Source organism: Magallana gigas, chromosome 2 (assembly GCF_963853765.1).
Source record: "Magallana gigas chromosome 2, xbMagGiga1.1, whole genome shotgun sequence".
Taxonomy (NCBI): Eukaryota; Metazoa; Mollusca; class Bivalvia; order Ostreida; family Ostreidae; genus Magallana; species Magallana gigas.
In genome coordinates this window covers 32003927-32024539 of record NC_088854.1, presented here as the reverse complement: position 1 = coordinate 32024539, position 20613 = coordinate 32003927, and the positions used below count along the sequence as shown (strand labels likewise).

At 33.8% G+C, this 20613-nt stretch overlaps 2 protein-coding genes across 2 annotated transcripts; both read right to left on the bottom strand.

Moving 5' to 3' along the window:
• Positions 1-6911: 6911 nt before the first annotated feature.
• LOC136271491 (uncharacterized) lies at positions 6912-8522 on the bottom strand. Its single transcript, XM_066071601.1, has one exon. The coding sequence runs from the start codon at positions 8520-8522 to the stop codon at positions 6912-6914; it is 1611 nt and encodes a 536-aa protein (XP_065927673.1).
• Positions 8523-11137: 2615 nt separating this feature from the next.
• On the bottom strand, positions 11138-20434 carry LOC117681892 (uncharacterized). Its single transcript, XM_066076180.1, has 2 exons — positions 20040-20434; positions 11138-15336 (listed from the first exon to the last, which is right to left on the bottom strand). The coding sequence occupies exon 2, from the start codon at positions 15334-15336 to the stop codon at positions 13453-13455; it is 1884 nt and encodes a 627-aa protein (XP_065932252.1). The 5' UTR covers positions 20040-20434; the 3' UTR covers positions 11138-13452.
• Between the last annotated feature and the right edge of the window lie 179 nt (positions 20435-20613).

Genomic DNA, 20613 nt, shown 5'->3' with positions numbered 1-20613 from the left:
TTTGAGAAGCGCATATATTTTATGAGGCAGATACATGTATGTCACTATATTATAGTCTGTAAGTCAAGTGAACTAATCTGTCCACACTTGCAATACTTTGATGATTTCTATGGCGACCGCCTGCATAGCATAATGTAGTCGTATTTCATAACATCTAATCCAAAGAACAAATTACTTTTGACTTAAAACTTTTTATTATAATATATATAATTCTGTTCATAACTATATATAATAGAAGTTTAGCGTGTTCAACAGGTCAATTTATTATAGCCAGATTCTCAGATTATGAACTTGCACCTTTAATGTGAAACGAAAGTCTTATTATTTGATAATTGACCACTTTGAAGAAAGCACCCTGCGAACTGTTAATTAATTACATAACAATTGATGATTTGCAGCTATAAATAACCTGGGGCTATATATGTTCTGAGCTATGTGCGCTGAAGCGACACAAGATTTTCGGTAGCACGTGGCGATTGAATTTACGCAATCAAGAAAGTTGAAATTTACATAGACTGACCGAATAAAAAAACGGGTGGAAAAGAGGAACACGTTCAGGAGAAAATGTTAAACATAAGAATAAGTCACTATCAAATGATTTTCGACAGATCTGGAATTTAAAAAAAAAGCACTTGGCAGCGGGGCGGTGGGAGGGCAACACAGAAATAAGTTCGTTTTCACAATGAAATGATCGAACGACCATGTAGAAACACTACAGAAGTTATTTATATATGACCGATAGAATCTAAACAAAACTTGTTTCAAAATTCAATTGAATATTCTTTAAAATAATCACCGAATGCCTCAATTTAGGGCATTCTTTTATCGTGCCAGCACCTACTGCAAACATGTAACATGGAACTTTGATCATAATTTGATTTGATTTTTAAATTACCTTGTACGTTGTTGTATAAATCAATGCTAAATCAACTGTACGAGTAACATAAATTCATCTGTTTACCTTAAACCAATATAATAGTTGAAAACATAATAAAAATAGTTGCGTTCATACAAAATACCAAACATGCACGCGTGATAAGGTAAATGTAGAAGATGTCACTTGCGCGGGATATCCTCGGTCATGTGCGAGTGATAATCATTATTTAAAGGTTTTAATATTTGTGTGTGTGTTTTTTTGTTGTTGTTTGAAAACATTATTTGTACAGTTTTTAAAACATTTAAGACTTTCAAACCAACCATTCAAATATGTCTGACGAGTATTTCCGATTTGGAGTAATATCGCTTTTATTAATTTTCAGAACGACTTTTTAATTCATTCTCCAATGTTTAATTTAAACAGATACAAAATGAACAAACTTTTATAACATATAATTAAGACAGTGTACAGTGTATTTACGGCTATATAAACTCAAACAAGTTCATATTCATGTAAGTGTGCGGGTGCGAATCTTGTGTATTTAATTAGATAACCGTTTACCGCTAGGTAGTGTAGCCGCGGATGATTTCCTCGGTTTGTTCCCGTTTTGCACACATTTGAAAATAAGGTATCGAAAAAATGTGTGCGAAACGGGAATTTGACCAGGTGAGATAATTGCTTAATTGCTATAGTCTATATCACAGTTCCTTTAACGGCAATTGACAATGAAATAAATAAAAGTATCTACTCGCAATGATATTTACATTTATTTTATGTTACAATATAACTTGCATAAAACACATTTACACAATAATTGACATCCATGTTCTGGAATTTAATTTCAAACATCGATTTGGTCACGAACAATTTCATTTATTTTCTTTAAACAAAACAGATTATTGCAAAAATATTGTGTATGTAGTTCTTTTGTACAACTTCCTGCCTTTAGGAAGTATATGTACAAGCTACAAGTTTGAAGAAAAACTTCCATATGTTTATAATATTTATTTATTGCTTTTGCTTACATAAATGCAAAAAATGTGTCTAGTGAAAACGCTGCTAAATATTTTTCATTTATACTGTGGTTTGAATAATCGAAGAAAATAGACAAACTGGATGATGGTATGATGATAAATCGGCAATTTTATAATTATGTATATATGCTTCAAAACTTCTTGTTCAGATATTTTCACAAAACCTATCAAATGTACACCTAATTCATAGATTTTCAGCCATGTTTGAGGCATATCGAATCAATATTTAAATTATCATTTTTCTCGGAATTTTGAGCTACTGATTTGAAAAACCAGAAAAGTGAACCCGCAATATACTAAATCGGTGATGTCGATCATAAGATCTACTGTGAAGGCTGCTAATTCAAAGATTGAAATATTTTGTGATATAGGTATGTTTCTTTTTATGAAAATATTTCTGTTGATACCAAACAACCAATTATAAACATGCGTTTTACATATTTTGCAGCTACAATGTAAGTTGTAAAAAGAGACACGGAGTACCCCATATGACTGTCCGTGTAGTTTTCCCCTTTATCATAAATGTGTCCATGCACTGAATCAGCTTCCATTTGGATTGGGACAGGCAATGTTTCCTAAATTCATCTTTTTTTAGTTTTATATTAAAAGTAAATGGGCAAAAATGTAAAAGTCAAATCATCTAATCCTTATATTTCTTACCAGTGAGCGGAAATTTAAGACTAAAAATATCATTTAATATGTCATCTTTATTTTATCAAATGAAAAAAAAAATGGTGATAGTTATTAGACTAAAACACAACAAAATACCTATATTCTTCTTGTTTTATGGCGCTATGAATGAATGATAAAACACAAGTAAAAATCCAGGTAAAATCTTTGACTTAAAGCAGACTATAATTGCTATCACAACACAATTCACACCTATTGTTCTATACCCAATTATCAAATGTGTGCAAAACGGGAACACACCATTTCCTCGGCCATGGGCGAACGATAGATTACGTAAAGATCGATTGAACGCATACACACGCACAGCTCAGAACCTAGGAAGATTTGAAAAGTTTGCAATTTAATGACTAAAATCTATCAAATAGAAACTTTTTTTTTTTACTTTAAACCCACAATTGATCTATATGTCTGATATTGCATTAGATTGAGAATGGCATTGCTTTTATTAATTAACTGAACGATTTTTTAATTGACACCCTATCGTTTAATCCAATTGAAGAATAAACCTTTACATGTACGTAATCAAAACTGAAACAATTCTTCAGTTCGAAGCTAAATTAACTCATATATGAGAGACGCAACGCTCGTGTATTGGATAACCGCTTACCGCTAGGTAGTCCAGCCGCGACCATGGTGACCGAATTTCTCGGCCGCGGGCGAGGGATAGCTTACGTAATAATACGCACACAGCTCTGATTCAAGGTGGATTTTAAATGCATGCAGTATGATAACTAAAATGTAATGCATAGAATTTTTTTTCAATACGTATTTTGTGTTTTACTAGAGAAGAAAAAGAATGTTTTGTTTTTCGATTCTTCTTGAAGGACTGTGCACCATAAGAAATAAGCAACAAGGACTTAAACTTCGGAATTCTTAAATAAAAAAATAGAAAACAGCATGTGTTCTAATTTTTTTTCTCATGAATTAAAGCCTCCTGTATAAACCAGCATACTTTCTGTGGTGACTTTATGCAAGTTTTAAGCACAAAGACTTTCGTTAAGTTGCCAAATGAAAACAGGTACATGTTAACATGTAAAGCTTTTTACACTCATACTACACAAATCACTTACAAAATAACATTGTAACGACCTTTATAAGATCCTAACAAACAACTTTTCAAGCGACAGCCATATCGAAATCCTAACCGTTTTTGAGTTATTCAGCAAAACCTTTTAAGGGCTACTGGCCCTTAATTGAAGGGGCCAGCCCTTTTTTATTGGTGTCAAATGAAAGCCCTTAACATTCTGCACAACTTTTGTTCTATATGTATTTAGGAAATATTTCAAACTAAAAAGTTACGAAGCTAAACCATGAGAAAATTTTTGCTATTTTTAGAACATAGATTTCGATTGATTAATTCGAGTGGAATAATTGGAAAAAACTTAAATACAAAAATCAGAGGACAATATTCAAAGTGTCAATAATAAAGATTTTTAACTATAAATTATTTGCTACGGACCATTTCGGAGCCTTTGTCTGGAAACTAATGCCCCTAAAATTTTAGAAAAAGGGAAATAACTCAAAACTGGAAGTTGCGATATCAATTCTTTTTGTGCTCTAGCAACCTTATTTAATTTACAATATACCGTGAAAATTTGACGGAAATCGGATGACAAACAAATAAGTTATTGAGGATTTAAAAACGTCTAGAAGAAGAAAAATTATAATGAAGAAGAACCATCAGAATCAGTACAAGGTCTTCCGTTGGAAACGGAAGACCTTAATAACTTTATTTACAAACAAAATCTGTTACGCGAGCGCACCGACGCGCTTAATACAATTAGGCTTCCGAATGGAGAAAAGATGTATTAAAGTTTCAGGGCTCAACATAAATTTTTCATTAGAAAAGACGAATCCGGCTATTAGTAATAAATTTCACTATCCTTGACATTACTTTTACTAGCCCTGACTTAATAAGATTGGAAATTTTATAAAAATAAGCCTTTTGACAACATGCAATTATTACATAATGTATACTATTCAATCCAATTATTGTTCATTAACAGATTTTACTGTTACAGTATCATTTTAAGATATTTTGAATGAATTGGAGTCTTAAAGAATGAACATTATAATGTTTAACAGTGAGTCATTTATAATATACATAAATTTCTTAAGAATATGATATCATACAATACTTATGGTTAATCAGTTATAACTAAATCCTGCCAGTCAGCGTAAGTCTCTCACTTTGTAAACTTTAAGTAAAGCATATTTATCTATAAATTCATTGATACACAAAATCTCCTTTGTTTCATGAAAAAAAAATTAAAAGCCATAACCAGTTTTCCAATAATGACAAATATGACCATTTATCTGAATGGTCAAAAAGAAAGTTAAATGCCAAAACACCATTAATGTCTTTTCTGTTTTAATTAAATTCTGGCCTTCTTGCTCTTTGACCACTATGCCATTACAAAGCTACAACTTGCATTAAAATCCTTAGGATCTAGACCTGTTACTGAAATAGCTATCAAGCAATTGAGCATGTCTACATTTACTGGCCCTCCAATCAGATTAAATTCTTGCTATTGCTAAAAACCCACGTTCGCAAATAGCACTGGACATAGGAATACATAGGACAATTTCAACACACATAAGTATGTTCTTGAAAGTATCTACCAGGTTGGGATCACAGAATAATCTCTTGTACAACTTTTGCACTCCAACTCCAACATTCTGTCTTTTCATGTCCACTTTGAGACCTGGCCATTCTACCTGCTTCAGTTGCAGTTTATTGAAGTTTATCTTATTCAATACTGCAGCATATAACTTACACAAGGCATTTATTTCTTCCCCATACATTGCCATAGCATCTGTTTCAGGGAGATTTATTAGAAAGAAAAATTGCAAGTCTTTGAGTAATTGATCTAAATATATATCTCTAACTCTTTTGTTTACCTGGTCTATGACTGATTGAATCAGGCCATTCTGTTTTCTCTTTAACTGTTTAGGTGTGGAAGAAGGGGCAAAGAGTTTAACTCTCTTGAATATGTTTTCTTGATCAACATTGTCTAGAAAACTCTACAGTTTTTCAAATGGTCGTTGTTGCCTCTATCAACAAGCTGCAAAGTGGCCGTCTCAAGTGCCTTCACTGCATCGAGCAACACATAACTGTCCTTCTGAAACTTAATAGAGAGATCGATTTAAGAACAGCAAGGACATCTGTTAAGAAGTGCATGTGATTCAAAAGGTTGTTGTCCTTTAGGTGCTTTAAGATAAATTAAATTTTGCTCTGCTTTGAACATCAACAGAACCAATATTGCCTCAATAGTGTTTTCAAAGTGATTGCCAAACACCAAGTACCGTCGCAAAAGAACATCCAGACAGTTGTTTTGGTGGGGCATCCACCTTGTCCCCTCTAGATTCACTGGGTTTAACTCAGCCATAGCCTCTGCCAACATCTGCAATTCTCTCAAAGCTTTAGCACTGTAGTGGTATTATGTGTGTAAATTCAACAGTACACTTCTAAGATCAGCAAATATATTTGCATTCCTGTCCTTCATTGAATTCAATGCACTCAATTTCAAACTATGGCAGATACAATGCATAGCAAACAGATGAGGTACTTCATCTTTCAAAAGCTTTGTTACACTGTGCCTTTTCCCGAGGTAAACGCTAGCTCCATTTTAACCAGTAGCAACTATAAACGCTCCTTTCAATTTCAGCCTTCATCAACTTTATTCATGGCTGATTCAATTGCCGCTAAAACACCTTCTGCATGTTCATGTTCTACTGCCTCTTTAATTTGCGTATGTAAATATTTCCTGCCACACCTTGATCCACATATCGTGCTTAATGGGGCATGGTCACGATTTTTGTCAATGCTTCAGGAAGGCATTTTTAATAGGCAACCGAAATTTGAGTGTCATTTGTTGATTTATAAGCGAGTGACAGAGCTTGAAATTTTTTTCCTATGTAAACAAAGCTGTTACGAGAGCTAGCTAAAACACATCTGTTCGGTACAAATTCTTTATCTAAACTAACTCAGTTATTTACATGGTAACAACACAATAAGGCACCAAAATGTTACGAGAGTTAGATAAAACACATCTGTTCGGTACAAATTCTTTATCTAAACTAACTCAGTTATTTACATGGTAACAACACAATACAATCATAACAATACAAAGTACACAATGACGTCATTACTATTATGACGTCATCACCATTATGACGTCATAACCGGGAATGTACATTGTACATTAAATGTCACACAAGTAGAATGTTATCGTATTCATAACATCCTCCGCAGGGCACAATGTTTCTGATGACGAATAGATATATACATATACGGTTAATGTTCCATATTACAATTCAAGTGGATATAATTTTGATAAGGGTCTTGAAGTTACACGACCATTACTAATTCTTATTGTTGCTGAACGAGACAAGTGATTTCTGCCTTCTGCAAGTTCTGTAATTAATTCTAGTCTCCAATTCACTCTTGGGCTTGTGTCATAAATTTGGACGACATCTCCAACTTTTAAAGTCTGGACGTTGTTCCCACAATTACGATGGTATTTCCGGAGACTTGTAAGATATTTGTGTTTCCATCGTTTGTGTAAATTGGCAAGGAAATTCTGTTTTCGAATGAAGGAATCTGTCAAACGGTTCTTGTCCACTTCCTCTTTGTGATCTTTCTCCGGGCCACAGAAGTATTTTGGAAATGCTCGGCGTCCATTGAGTTGTGGAGAATGAGATTCAAGGCAGTCGTTGAGGCTAAGGCTTCCAGATAGTTTACAACTGCAGTCATAGACTATTCGATTTGGTGTTGTACTAGAATCCTTTTTAACTAGATGGTGAGGAATGTAATGTACTTGCCCACCAGGCCCCTCTTGCTCTACTTTCTCGATGAATCCACATTTTTCTTGTTCCTTGATTATGTTGTCATATGTTTTTAACATATCTGGATCTTGAGATAAGCGGCAAATTACATTCTTTGTGCGTTCCAGTGCAATTATTTCATTTGAAGGTAAATTGCATACTTCTTCTTTCCATGGTAACTTTGCTGTGTATCGACCATTTTCATAGGTAACATACTTCCGATCTTCAACTGGCAAATCAGTTGTTTTTTCCAAGGTTTCGAGGTCTTCCATTTTCCAGAATTTTTCTAAATTTAATTCCTCTGGGCGAAGATAAGATAGTACGTTGTAGGAAGAAACATGATTGTGTTTGACATTTGAGTGTGTTGGTCCTGAGAGTGGATAGCCTATTTTAGAACTTACAGCAACTGGTCCAGGTCCCCGTATGATGTCATTTCCAACAATGTCCCAGTAGTGATCAACGCCGATAAGTAACGAGATATCAAATGGCGTTCCATCATATGAGTGTGCAAACTTCAAATGTTTCAGATAAGGGAGGTTCTTGATTGGTACATGATACGTATGGACTTTGGCTGCAATACCTGGGACAACAACTACTTGAATCTGAATTTTTTCCCCAGAATCTCCAATCAGATATAAGGTAGAGGTTTTCAAAGTCCGCATCATTTCTTTTCCACCAAATGCTGCAATCGTCAGAGTTTCAGTTCCCGTGTACTTCAAGTTCAAATTTTCTGCTAATTCCTTTGTAATGAATGACCTCTGTGACCCCTCATCAAATAATATATTTGTGGTCATGACCGTTTTTCCACTGGTAACTTTGGCTGTTGCTGTTTTAAATATTGTTTGAGTATTCGCCACTGAAGATGCATGTAGAGCCACTGAAGAAGGGATAGCTTTCTCGTATCCTGTTGGATCATGTGTTGTTTCCCTTAAGCCATTGCATAAGTAAGTATGGTGTCGTTTCCCACACTTTTTGCAGTTTCTCTCTGAAGGACAGTCTTTGACTCTATGTGTTCCAAGACAGTTGAAGCATAATGATTTCTGCTTCACAATAATTTTCTTCTGTTCACAGGTTAAGGTCCAGTTGCCTCCCATGTGAGTTTTATCATCACAAAATACACAGGATTTGATTTGATACTCGTGTGCATCTCTGGTTTCAAAGTTTGGTTTGTGTTGAAAGAATTGCTGTCTTCTATTGTTAGTTGGCTTTCCCTTAAATGCCTTTGTAAAAGTTTGCTGTTCTCTGACATGTTGAGTCATTGTAATACCAATCTTCATCAGTGTTCGATCCTGCTTCAAGAATTGACAGCTCATGTCCTATGGCTTTCCTCAGATCACCAAGTGTCCAGTCATCTCCTCCATGGGCTCTAGCCAAGATCTGTCTGATTTTTGATGGTAGTTTCCTCAAGACTACAGGTACCAGTAAGTTTCCATAGCACTCCTCAGTCTGGTTCAGAGTTTCTAATCCACGGATGTATGTTTTTATCTTGTCATAGAATTCCCTCAAACTGTGTAAAGCATCAGTTGGTTCAGGTAGGTCCAGTAATGCTTGCATATAAATTTGAGTAATTTTGTGTGGCTGTCCATACCTCTCTTTCAGTAGATCAATGGCCTATATATAATTGGCATTTGTAAGCGCTAATCCTTCTACCACTGATAAAGCCTCACCCAGGAGCAGTGATTTCAAGTAATTGAACTTCTGAACATCACTTAAACTGATATTGTCATGAACTCCAGAGTTAAATGAATCCCAATATGATTGCCAATCTAATTTGTTTCCGTTGTATGTAGGTAAGGATAACTTTGGTAATTTGTGGTTGGAAGCAGCAGATAAACTACCTGACGGCATTGACACAGGGTAATGATCACGTATTAATGGAACTGTTGTGTGATCAGATGACACTTCATTGATTTCATGAGGATTGAATGTACCATTTTCATCATTTGACTTACAAAAATCTTGTTTCTCCCCAGCTACATTTGCAAATTTGTTGTCAATGAATTCTTTAAATCGCCTCAATCTAAAGTCTAACTCGGTGTTATACTCATCTGATTCAATGATTTCATTCTCGATTTCCTCCTCTTCTGTAATTTGATTCAAGATCTGTTCGTCCAGATTGTCCATTAACTTCCTTTTCTGCTTCAAGTCTTCAAGAATTGACAAAAGATCTTCCCTGGAAAAATCTTCAGATCCTTCGTATTTTTTCAGTTTTCTGGTAACAGCACTTCTGTTCTCTGTTCTAGTGGCTTTTAACTTGCGTAGTTCCATTTCTCTGGTCACGGCACCAAAATGTTACGAGAGCTAGCTAAAACACATCTGTTCGGTACAAATTCTTTATCTAAACTAACTCAGTTATTTACATGGTAACAACAAAATACAATCATAACAATACAAAGTACAAGTACACAATGACGTCATTACTATTATGACGTCATCGACATTATGACGTCATAACCGGGAATGTACATTGTACATTATAGGTCACACAAGTAGAATGTTATCGTATTCATAACAAAAGCGTTTGTTTACATTTGAAACGTTGAAGTGTAAATGTCAGTTAAAAACCTAAAACGAATTTGTTAACGTTAGGAACGGAACTGTTAATCTACGCTTAAAATAAATAAAAAGATAGACAAATAAGCTGGAAATAGCTTTTTACTGGTATACTGAACCTATGTAAACAAAAACAGGGCACGAGCATTGTTTACATTACAAAAAAAAGTGAGCCCTGTATCTTGCTTATAACTCTATGAATGACTCTTAAATTTAATTTGATCATTAGAAATGCATTTCTAAAGCAGTGTAAAGAATAAAAATATAAAAAAAAGAATTTGACCAAAATCGTGACCATGCCCCTTAAAAATTTCATTTTCAGACACAGATGTATCCGTATCACCATCAACCATTACAGACAGAACTCTTGTATTTTTAAAACCATGGAGATTGAGCTGCTGGTTATCATTGTAGATATAGTCAATAAATCGGCGACATGCCATATCTTTTTGATAACTTGATGGCAAAACCACCCCATTTTTTTTCCTGGAGCTCTAGAACTCTAAGGTAGAGTGTATATGGGAGCTCATTTTTTGCTACAAAATAAGCAGTGTTAAAAACACAGCAGAGTTTCTCCTTTTGGTTTTCGTTTATCCTTTGCACTGTTATGTCATGTGCCCCAACAACAGGTGGCCATAAAGCACCGACTTCATTGTTACAAAGATTGACTTGCTCTATCGTCCACTTTTCGAGTGTAAGAACAAACAAACAGTGCTAGATTTGCCGTTCAGGCAATCAATATCAAATCTTCTCTGAGAATTAATGTGAGACTTACTAGCTTCGTGCTGCTTTATGAATTCAATTCGAATACTCGACCCAATCACAAATCGACCTTCTTTTTCACATTTACTGCATGGAATACAAAACATCAAATTATCACTGTGGTCATACTCAACTAAACTATACTTCCAAAAAAAAATTTCTTCCCCTTCAAATCCTGTAATTCCTAATCCGTGGGGGGGTTACTTCATTTTGACTCCTCGTCTCCTTATCTTCATATCAATTTCTTACTTACTTCCAAAAAAGTGGGGGGCCAACTCCATTATGATTCATTTTTTTTTATATGTCAATTTTAAAAAATTGATTGCTGCGAGAAAAATTGGGGGAGGGGGGGCAGGCCCCCCTGCCCCCCCCCCCCTCCCCCCTGATGCTACGTGCCTGAGACTAGACTGGTCCTCTGTCTATATCGAACGAATGTCGCGCATATCAGACAGGCATTGCCAGTCTATCCGTACCTAGACTGGCTATGTACGAGACCGACAGTCAGACAGAGGACCAGTCTAAACTTTCCTTTCAACGATACCGACAACCGTAACTTGTTGAATTTTCATGTATTTTTAGCTCATCTGAACCAAAGGTTCAAGTGAGCTTTTCTGATCACCTGTTGTCCGTCGTCTGTCCGTCCGTCTGTAAACTTTTCACATTTTTGACTTCTTCTCTAGAACCACTGGGCCAAATTTAACCAAACTTGGTACAAAGCATCCTTATGGAAAGGGGATTCTAAATTGTTAAAATAAAGGGTACAACCCTTTTTAAAAGGGGAGTAATTGCGAAACTGTGAAAATTGGGTGGGTGTCTTAAAAAATCTTCTTCTCAAGAACCACTGCACCAGATATGCCAATATTAATACCAAAGCTTGTATATATTGTGAAGATTCTGAATTGTAAAAATCGCGATCCCCGGGTCAATACTGGGGTCCCAAAAGGGGTTCAAAGTTTATTAAAAAAGACAAAATTAACAAAGAAATATATGGAGAAAAATGTTTTTAATAATGAATTCTCAAGGAATACAGTTCTAAAATTAGTGAGATTTCTATACAATCACCCTAAGATAGAGCAGATTCTGAATTGTGAAAACCATGATCCCCGGACTAATACTACGTACGGCTCCAAAAGATGTTCAAAGTTTAACATAGACTTATATAATGGGAAAATGTTTTTAAACTCTTCTTTTTAAGAATTACAATGATACAGTTTGTGAGATTACTATGCAGTCATTGTAAGATAGTGCAGATTCTAAATTGTTTAAATAATTTTTTATTAAAAGAGGTATTCAAAAATAAAAACAAGAAATTTCCATGATAAGTTAATCATAGTTAAATTATCTGAAAATATGTTTATCGACTACTTTTTTTTTTTATTTTTTTGGAATTTCGATCCCGACATCAATTCTCACATATATCGGGATCCAAGTGATCGGGATCAAAGATCATAAATTCAAACAACTTTAAGAAGGTGTGGATCTTAGTTCTTACGAAGTTTTGATTCACAAACACACAGTGGAAAGATAAAGGAACAAAAGATAAAAAAAAAGTTTATGGGGAAGAAAGTAGGAATCATTGATAGACTTTATCAACTATTTATAGACTTTCCATGTTTTTTTGCGTTAAGTCTTTAAGACAGATGATCGATGAGAATGCAAAATCTTACATGCCTAATGTCCTCGTCACACCTGCAATATTTTTATTTGATGAATCGATAAAGAAGCTTTTAATGATTGAAATACAAAACAGATGCCAATATCATCTTTCAATTATTTAACGAATATTTTTCAATTTTTTCAGTGAAATGGGAATTTTTTTTTTACTGCAAATGGGTATTTTATAGTTTAAGAGTTGTACAATATTTATTCAAAGTTCACTTCATAATAAACCTTTTCGAAATAAAATATGATAAAGAACTATTGTTCAGGTGAGCGATTTGTGGCCATTGGGCCTCTTGTTTAACTTGTAGTTTTTGGCTAAAAATTACGTTGTACAAACATATTACACTAAGTTTGCTTGAATGACCCATTGAGTGAAATTTTAACACGACCAGTCAGACTACCATTGTGCAATGTTTACTAGCCCGGACAAACTTTTTCTAGACGGACGTGCCTTAATGTTGCGCCATGTATTTCCCATTATAAATTTCCGTAAGAAATTATTTTTCGTTCTTTTGAGTTTCTCTGGGTGTAAACAGATGATTTATGAATGAAGAAATCTTGAATTTCCCCCTTTCATCGATTTCATTTGTTCTTAATGGACACGTGTGTTTATTTTCATTTAAAACCACCAAAAAGTAACGGAAGCAATAACTTGGGACAGACTAGAATATGGTTACAATACATGCATGGCTTTAACAATTTTATATAAACTAAAAGGTATTTTCAAAATACAAAACTGCACTAATTGCCTTAAGTACGAACATATATAAATATTGATTAGTTCTTAAACTTGCTGTATCAATTATTTAATCGTATTGTTAAATTCTGTCTTTTTATGTGATATAAACATAGTTATTATAAACACATTTTCACTCGTAGTGAGATGCAAGCGTTTGTAGAATCCATCGAAAAGTTTTGGTTTTAAAACATTTAAACCAGAAACACTATACATATCACTGACAGTCTAAAAAAATTGTGTAAGACCAAATTTCACGCTTTTAATTTTCAGATTACCATATTTTTTTTAGTAGTGTACGTGTACTATAGTTAGTTATTGAACCTTTCGTTTTCTTCCTTCTCCATAAATCTTATAAATCGTTGTATTTCAGAGACTTCCATCAGCTGACTATAAAACGTTTTCCTTTCTTCTTCATCAAGTCGTTCTTTCAGTTTTTTCTTTAGGCTTTTGTTAGTCAATGAGGGGCAGTTAATGGATGAGCAAATTTCTTCATAACGATTCCTAGAGCTTAAAATCGCATCTTCCACAGTACCATGTCTCCATACAAACATTTTTCGTTGCTCTAATGATGTTGAAATTGTTTCGAAATCTTCATCACAACCAATGAGGTATGAAAGTTCTTTATCAAAGTATTTTGCTTTTAACTTATCTTTACTAACATTACCTATCTCCAAAAAGTCTTGTATTTTACATGTTTGTTTATCAAATTTTACAACTTTGTCTAGATCCCATAAGCATAAGCATGGAAGATTGATAAAATAGCAAAATGATTGTATTTTCTTTGTATTTTCACAGCCGCCGACCGGAATAATTTGATATGTGGTTATATCCTTATAAAGCTCATTCATTCCGATCGCTCCCCTCTCTAACAAATTGCATTTGTATTGGGTAAAAAGACCTTGCACAACCTCCTTGTCTATTGGTCCTTCCACTAATAAAACTTTGGTTGAAAACAACAACGTTCTCAGTGTTTCAATGTCAGACACTTTGGAGAGTTTCTTGTTTTTCCCAGCGTTTTTAACAGAACATTCGTAACTGTTTGAGGCTGTTTTCTTTCGAAAGAAAACATGCGTTTTGTCTATGGTAATGGTGTCAATAAAATACGGACTATGCGTCACAACAATAATTGTCTTCTTATATGATGTTACGTGCATGTACATCATTGTCTTTAATCGTTCAATCATTTGAGGGTGCATTCCTCGATCAGGATCTTCTAAACAAAGTGTCTGTATGTGTTTGTGCGCTAAGAGTAAAGAGGTCAATTTTGCCTCTAAAATCCCTTCAGATGTCTTCAGCAATGGGAATTCTGATTCGTTATGTTGAACATACAATAGTCCATCTTTTTTTATGAATTTAAATATTTCTGGATATGTAATAAATCGAAATATTTCCCCCTCTAACTGTTCATCAACATCATCTCTATGGCCCTCCGACAACAAAGTCGATATAACTTCTGCTCGTTCACAAGCCATCCTGTAGTTGCTTTCCTTGTATTCCTTCTTGATTTTCTCACTTCTTGTCCACTGTACCATTCCAATACCTCTTAAAGGAAGTGTAGACACATATTTGTTTTCGATGGTTTTCCAGCTTGGTTCCTCTGGTAAACAATCTTTCTGAGGATTTGAAGATTTTATCAAATGAAGAAGTTGGATAATGTTGACACTCTCCTTTTCTACAATTGAATGTATTGCCTCTTTATCATCTGCACCGTGAACCAAACCGTTGTAGGTTGCAATGCTTTCTGACGATTTCGAGCGAAGAAAAGTGTCATTTTTTGCTGAATAAATGAAAACTTTGTACATCACATCATTCCCAGGTTCTTTTATAATTCCAGAAATAACTTCATCATAAGGAGACAAATTGAATTGACAGAACACATACGCAAATAAGTTATTATCAAAAGAATTAGTTACTGATACATTTATTTCATCTGTCATGCAACGTCGTATTAATTCTATAACGGTACTTTTCCCACAGAAATTAGCACCTACAAAAATATTCAAAGTGTTCCAACCCGAAGCCACTTCTTTTTCAGCATCACGCCTTTGCTTTTTATTTTCACTTGTATATGAAGAAGTTGCCTCTTTATGCAAACTTGCTTTACTCTGTTTCACCCTTGGAGTTGTATCAAAATCAATAACAGTTCTGTCTTTGAAATGCACAAAATTCTCCAGAGTTATTGATTTTAACATCTGAAAAAGAAGTTAAGGAACATGTTAATGTTTTATCGTATTTTCTTTTTTTTTTTAGTTTTATGGGTGTTTTATCATAAATATCGGGAATGATGAAGTCTCAATTTGTTTATCTTAGAGAGAGAGAGAGAGAGAGAGAGAGAGAGAGAGAGAGAGAGAGAGAGAGAGAGAGAGAGTTTGTGTGTATTGAGTAATTTTGGTGATTGAAGTGTTAATCCTTATAAACTACGTACTCAAATTTAAAAATACTATTATATCGGAGATGTTATAACTGAATTTACTATATGCATTGACTTCAATTGGAATATTCTGTCAGACCGAAGGTTTTTTTTTAATACAAAATGAATATATATATATATATATATATATATATATATATATATATATATATATATATATATGTACTAGGTTGACACTTGAAATAGTAAGTAAATTTAAGAGACATGAAAAAGGGAGAAATCATAAAATTCTGATTTTAGGATGTAATGAGAAACTGTTCAGGGTTTTAAAATTCTCTCATCGAATCTAATTATTGTCAAAGAAATGGAGTCATCTGTATAAAACTTAATATTTCTATCTTGATTCAATGATACGGAATCGTTTTTGTCATATCTCCATGTGCCTTGATTCCACAGTGAGTACTCTAATATTACATTGTACATTTGTTTAGATACATGTATTAGATATGATAAAACTTTTTTAGCTCACCTGAGCTGAAAGCTCAAGTGAGCTATTCTGATCACATTTTGTCCGTCGTCCGTCTGTCCGTCTGTCTGTCCGTCCGTCTGTCTGTCCGTCTGTAAACTTTTTACATTTTGAACTTCTTCTCTAAAACCGCTTATCCAATTTCAACCAAATTTGGCACAAAGCATCCTTAAGTGCGGGCGAATATAAATTGCAAAAATAAAAGTCCAATCTGTATTCAAAGCGGAGAAAACCTTGAAACTGTAGAAAAAGGGGGGTGCATTTTTAAAAATCTTCTTCTCAAGAACTACTGATTCCAATTCAACGTAGTTTAGCATAAATTATCCTTATGGGAAGGAAAATATAAATTGCAAAAATTAAGTGCTAATTCTGTTTCAAATCTGAGTTATTACGAAAATAATAATAAAGGAAATGCGTGTTTCAATCAGTTTAATAGCTTCGGGTTCGGCATCCGGTAATCCGGCATCCGGTAAAATGGGTAGGCAAGACTTGGTATGGGCAAAACAAAGATTGGCAGTTATTAATCTGCCAATCTCATTAAAATTTCAGGATATTTGATGGACTAGTATATTTGTATTCGCTGTAAATATTGCTGCAAAATAATGCGTATTTGGAATTGACAATTGTCGATCTGCCTTGGCTTTTATTTTGCCACGGCCCGGGTTTGCATACCCATTTTACCTAGACTCGTATTCCATACTTTCGAAAACGAGGTTCTTTGTTTAAAGCAGCCATGACATTATACGAAAAAGGGTCGATCTGACTATGATGAATTGCTTGTTGTGCAACAGTTCGCGTATGAAGGGAAATTTTTGAAACATGCAAAATATATTGTTGCCGATTTTGTGAAGTAAATTGAGGCTAAATATTTCAATGCGTTGACAGTTTTCACACATGACGTTGGTGTTAGCTTGTTCCGATTTTCGTTTCGTTTTCATTTTTCTGCTTGTACCCTGGGGACTATCGTCTGTATTCTTTCGTGATTTTTACGTATCAAATCAAACAGAGACTTTGGTAAATCAAACAGTCAACTGTTTACCTGCGCAAATTAAGCAAAATCTGATGTATCAAAAAATAATGTAATACAATTCATTCTATCGGTAATTCGATCGGCATTATCTTTTGCGTAATGGTAGATAAATGCAATAGGTTTTGTTGCGATGCTCGGCATTTTCTCGAGTTTATTCAGTTTAAATAAAGTTTGACATTGCTGACGGAAATGTGTAGGTATATACATGTATATATATGATTCATTTCGAAAAAATAAATTGTGTTCTTTATTTGTTATAGTAAATGTTTCTTGTGTTTAATTGTTTTCAATTTCTATTTACTAACCATATTTGAGTGTTAAGCTTCAAATTATAAGCAAGATACAGAGATTTGCTCACAATTCTATGTTTGTACACAGATCTTAATAAACTAAAGATTAAAAAAGTAAAAAATTTGTCAATATTTATTAAGAAAATTTTCAAAGTATGTTCGTTCAGAAACCAACTTTAACATCTTATTGTATTGTAAACTTAACATTTTTCGTCATTATTACTCCTACTGTACATGTGATCCTTCACTGTGTTTGTGTACATTTGTATAAACTGATTTTGAACCTCAAATACCAGTGAACTGGTCTTGAGTGAATAAAAGAATATAAAATCTTAGGCCATTTTTTTTTTCCAGTTTAAATGCTGAATAGGAAATACCAAGTTAAAAATCATAACTGAATGTAATAAACTCATGTGAACAAAATATGAATCAAACCTAGGCGAACTGTGAGCTCTGTATCTTGCTTATAATTCTACAATTGACGCTGAAATTTTGGTTGAACATTAGAAAATCTCTATGAATTAGAGTATGTTAAATACTTGTACAAACAAAATAAAAGAATGATACTGTGAAATCATTAGATTTCGTGGTGGCTCATTTTTCGTGGAATTCGTGGGTACCTCTCATCCACGAAATAACATCCTTCACGAATTGATGAATTAGGGTAATAAAGTCATATTCCCTTTTGTAGATATATATGAATACACGAAATTACGTCCCCACGAACCTGTAAAATTTAAGTCATCCACGAAAATTGGCCCCCACGTTATTTAATGATTCAGTATATATCTACTCTCTGGGCCCTCTCTTTATACAATAAATAATGTGAAATCTACATCAATTTTGATAGTTTTTCAGACACGAGTATATAAAAACGACATCTTAAAAACAGTTTCCATTTTTCTGACACATTTCTGTTGCGGGGATAAAGTAATTATCGCTATTCCTAAGAATATCACAGCGGAAAATTATCCTGGTTTGTACGCGAAGTAAATAACAGTAATTTAATTGTAATGAAGAAGACAACTAAAATTTTTGAATGTTTTTAATTTGAGCACATTGAGGTACAATTTTCTTCTTCACATCTATACATGTAGGGTTTTTAAAATAAAAAACAATTACTATTATTTTTTTAATACAATAACTAGTAAGTACTGAGTAGTTGATGAAAAAAATGTACCTATATGCACTCATATATTTTGATCGCTTTACAAAGTGGGGGGGGGGGGGAGGCAGAACGAAAATATAGGGATTTGGAAGTTAACAACTTAACAGTATACCTCTACCAAATGTTTAGTTTTATATCTTGCGTAGAATTTTCTTATGCTGGTAAAAAATAGTATTTCATGAAGGTACAATGTCAAAGATTACATGTATACAAAAATAAGTGTAAAATTCGAATACTTTACAATATTTATTTTCTGTTTTTCTACCGAGGGACCATATGGCACAATATCTTTTGAACGCCCATTGTTGCTCAGGTGAGCGATGTGGCCCCATGGGCCTCTTGTTTGTAAATGTTCTAGCTAATAAGCCATAGAACATGCAGATTGTATGGAATCGATATTTCTCCTACATGTACCTGATGACTTTGTGTTACCTTGTAACACATTTATCCCTTAAAGCTCGATTGTTTCTTTTATATATAAAAATAATTCAATTTTTGGGAGTTGATTTTAATCAAATCTCCTATACAGTTACTCTGGCAAACCGAAAGTGAAACAGTGTTTGGACCTAGGCACAAGTCATCACCGCTGACAAGACGTAGATCTTGAAAACAATAGATAAATTCGGTGTACTGTATGCTGTATCATTGTTTTTCAAAAGAAACGTATTTATAGATACCTTGAAAATAGTCAGTTTTTATAAAGTATGAACAATTTAACTGTTTTGTAGTTGTATGTATTCCTACGCCAGAGGTCAATATAGTCTCGTTCAACCAGACGCTCGGCTATCTCCATAAATCTCCGACAAACAGATAGTCTCTATTGGTAGTCGGAGATTAATGGAGACAGCCGAGCGTCTAGTTGAACGAGACTCAAGTTCAATATTGCTTGGATCCAGACGTGTACAATTTTTAGAAACATTTCGATTACTGATACACAGTTTGATGGAATTAATTCTATCTTTAAATATTACACACATGATTCATATGGGGTTTCTCGAAATTCTTGTCGGAAAAGTTCGAGAATTCATATTATAAAAATGTGCGTAATTCAAATACAGATGATAAACTACTTTCCAGGCAAAATAACATATGGTTGATTTTAAAATTGATACTAATCAATAAAATCAACTCCCGACAGTACTTCGATTATTTCTTCAACTTTTCATGAACAAGAGCACCTAATCAAGTATACGGTACAAACTACTTAAATTAAATCAGAATGTGTTGAGAATAACGGTCTAAAAATTCCTGTAAGGCACAATTGGGTTACTTGAATGTTTGAAAATCAAATCTTTGAAATAAAGACATTTGATAGACTTGCTTTATAGCTGAGGTTTTTAAAATATGAAAAGGGCTTGTTTACGTGCTATTTTTGTTAATTTGAAGAAAAAAAATCATCGATTTAACTACAACAGTCTCCCATAATATGAGAAGATCAAATTTAATTCTCTTAAGCATTACTAGAAACAAAAAGTTACTCAATAATTGATGAATGAGATAAAAGATTTACCTTTTTTCAAGATGCTTATAATTCCTCCCGATTCCGTCTTCTTCCTATTCTCCGTCTGAAACTGTTGGCAGTCACCCAGAAAATCAATACGAAAAAAAGATTGATCCGTCTAAACTTGTGTGTATTCGATGCTGATGCTATGGTTACAATCTTATTATTATATCACTTAGTTATTGCCATTTATTTGATAGTTCCGTTGTTCATTTTAAACCAATGTCTTATTTGATACACTTCTTTGGAAGATAAGCACTCAAGATTAAAGATTTAATAACGCAGAAATATCTGCAATAATGTTGGATCGGCGCGCATACTTCCTACAATAGAGTATGATACAGGATCACTTTTTAATTATTGATTAGATTCGTTAATCCATTGATGAAGATGCGATGTTGCATTCCATGTGCAAATAAGGGGATGACGTTAAATGTATTAATGAAATGCATGAGGATGATGTTGCTGCCATGGAAGTCTATTGATCAATCGCACAGCAGTTAACATTCCATACTGAAGCTGTAACACAAATCAATGAAAAAGCAGAACGTGTTCTCCCCAAAGATAATTAGTAGTTGAATGT

Bases quoted from the DNA above. Each gene is read 5' to 3' on its own strand.
- LOC136271491 (XM_066071601.1), bottom strand. From the start codon at position 8,522: ATGGGAGGCAACTGGACCTTAACCTGTGAACAGAAGAAAATTATTGTG.
- LOC117681892 (XM_066076180.1), bottom strand. From the start codon at position 15,336: ATGTTAAAATCAATAACTCTGGAGAATTTTGTGCATTTCAAAGACAGA.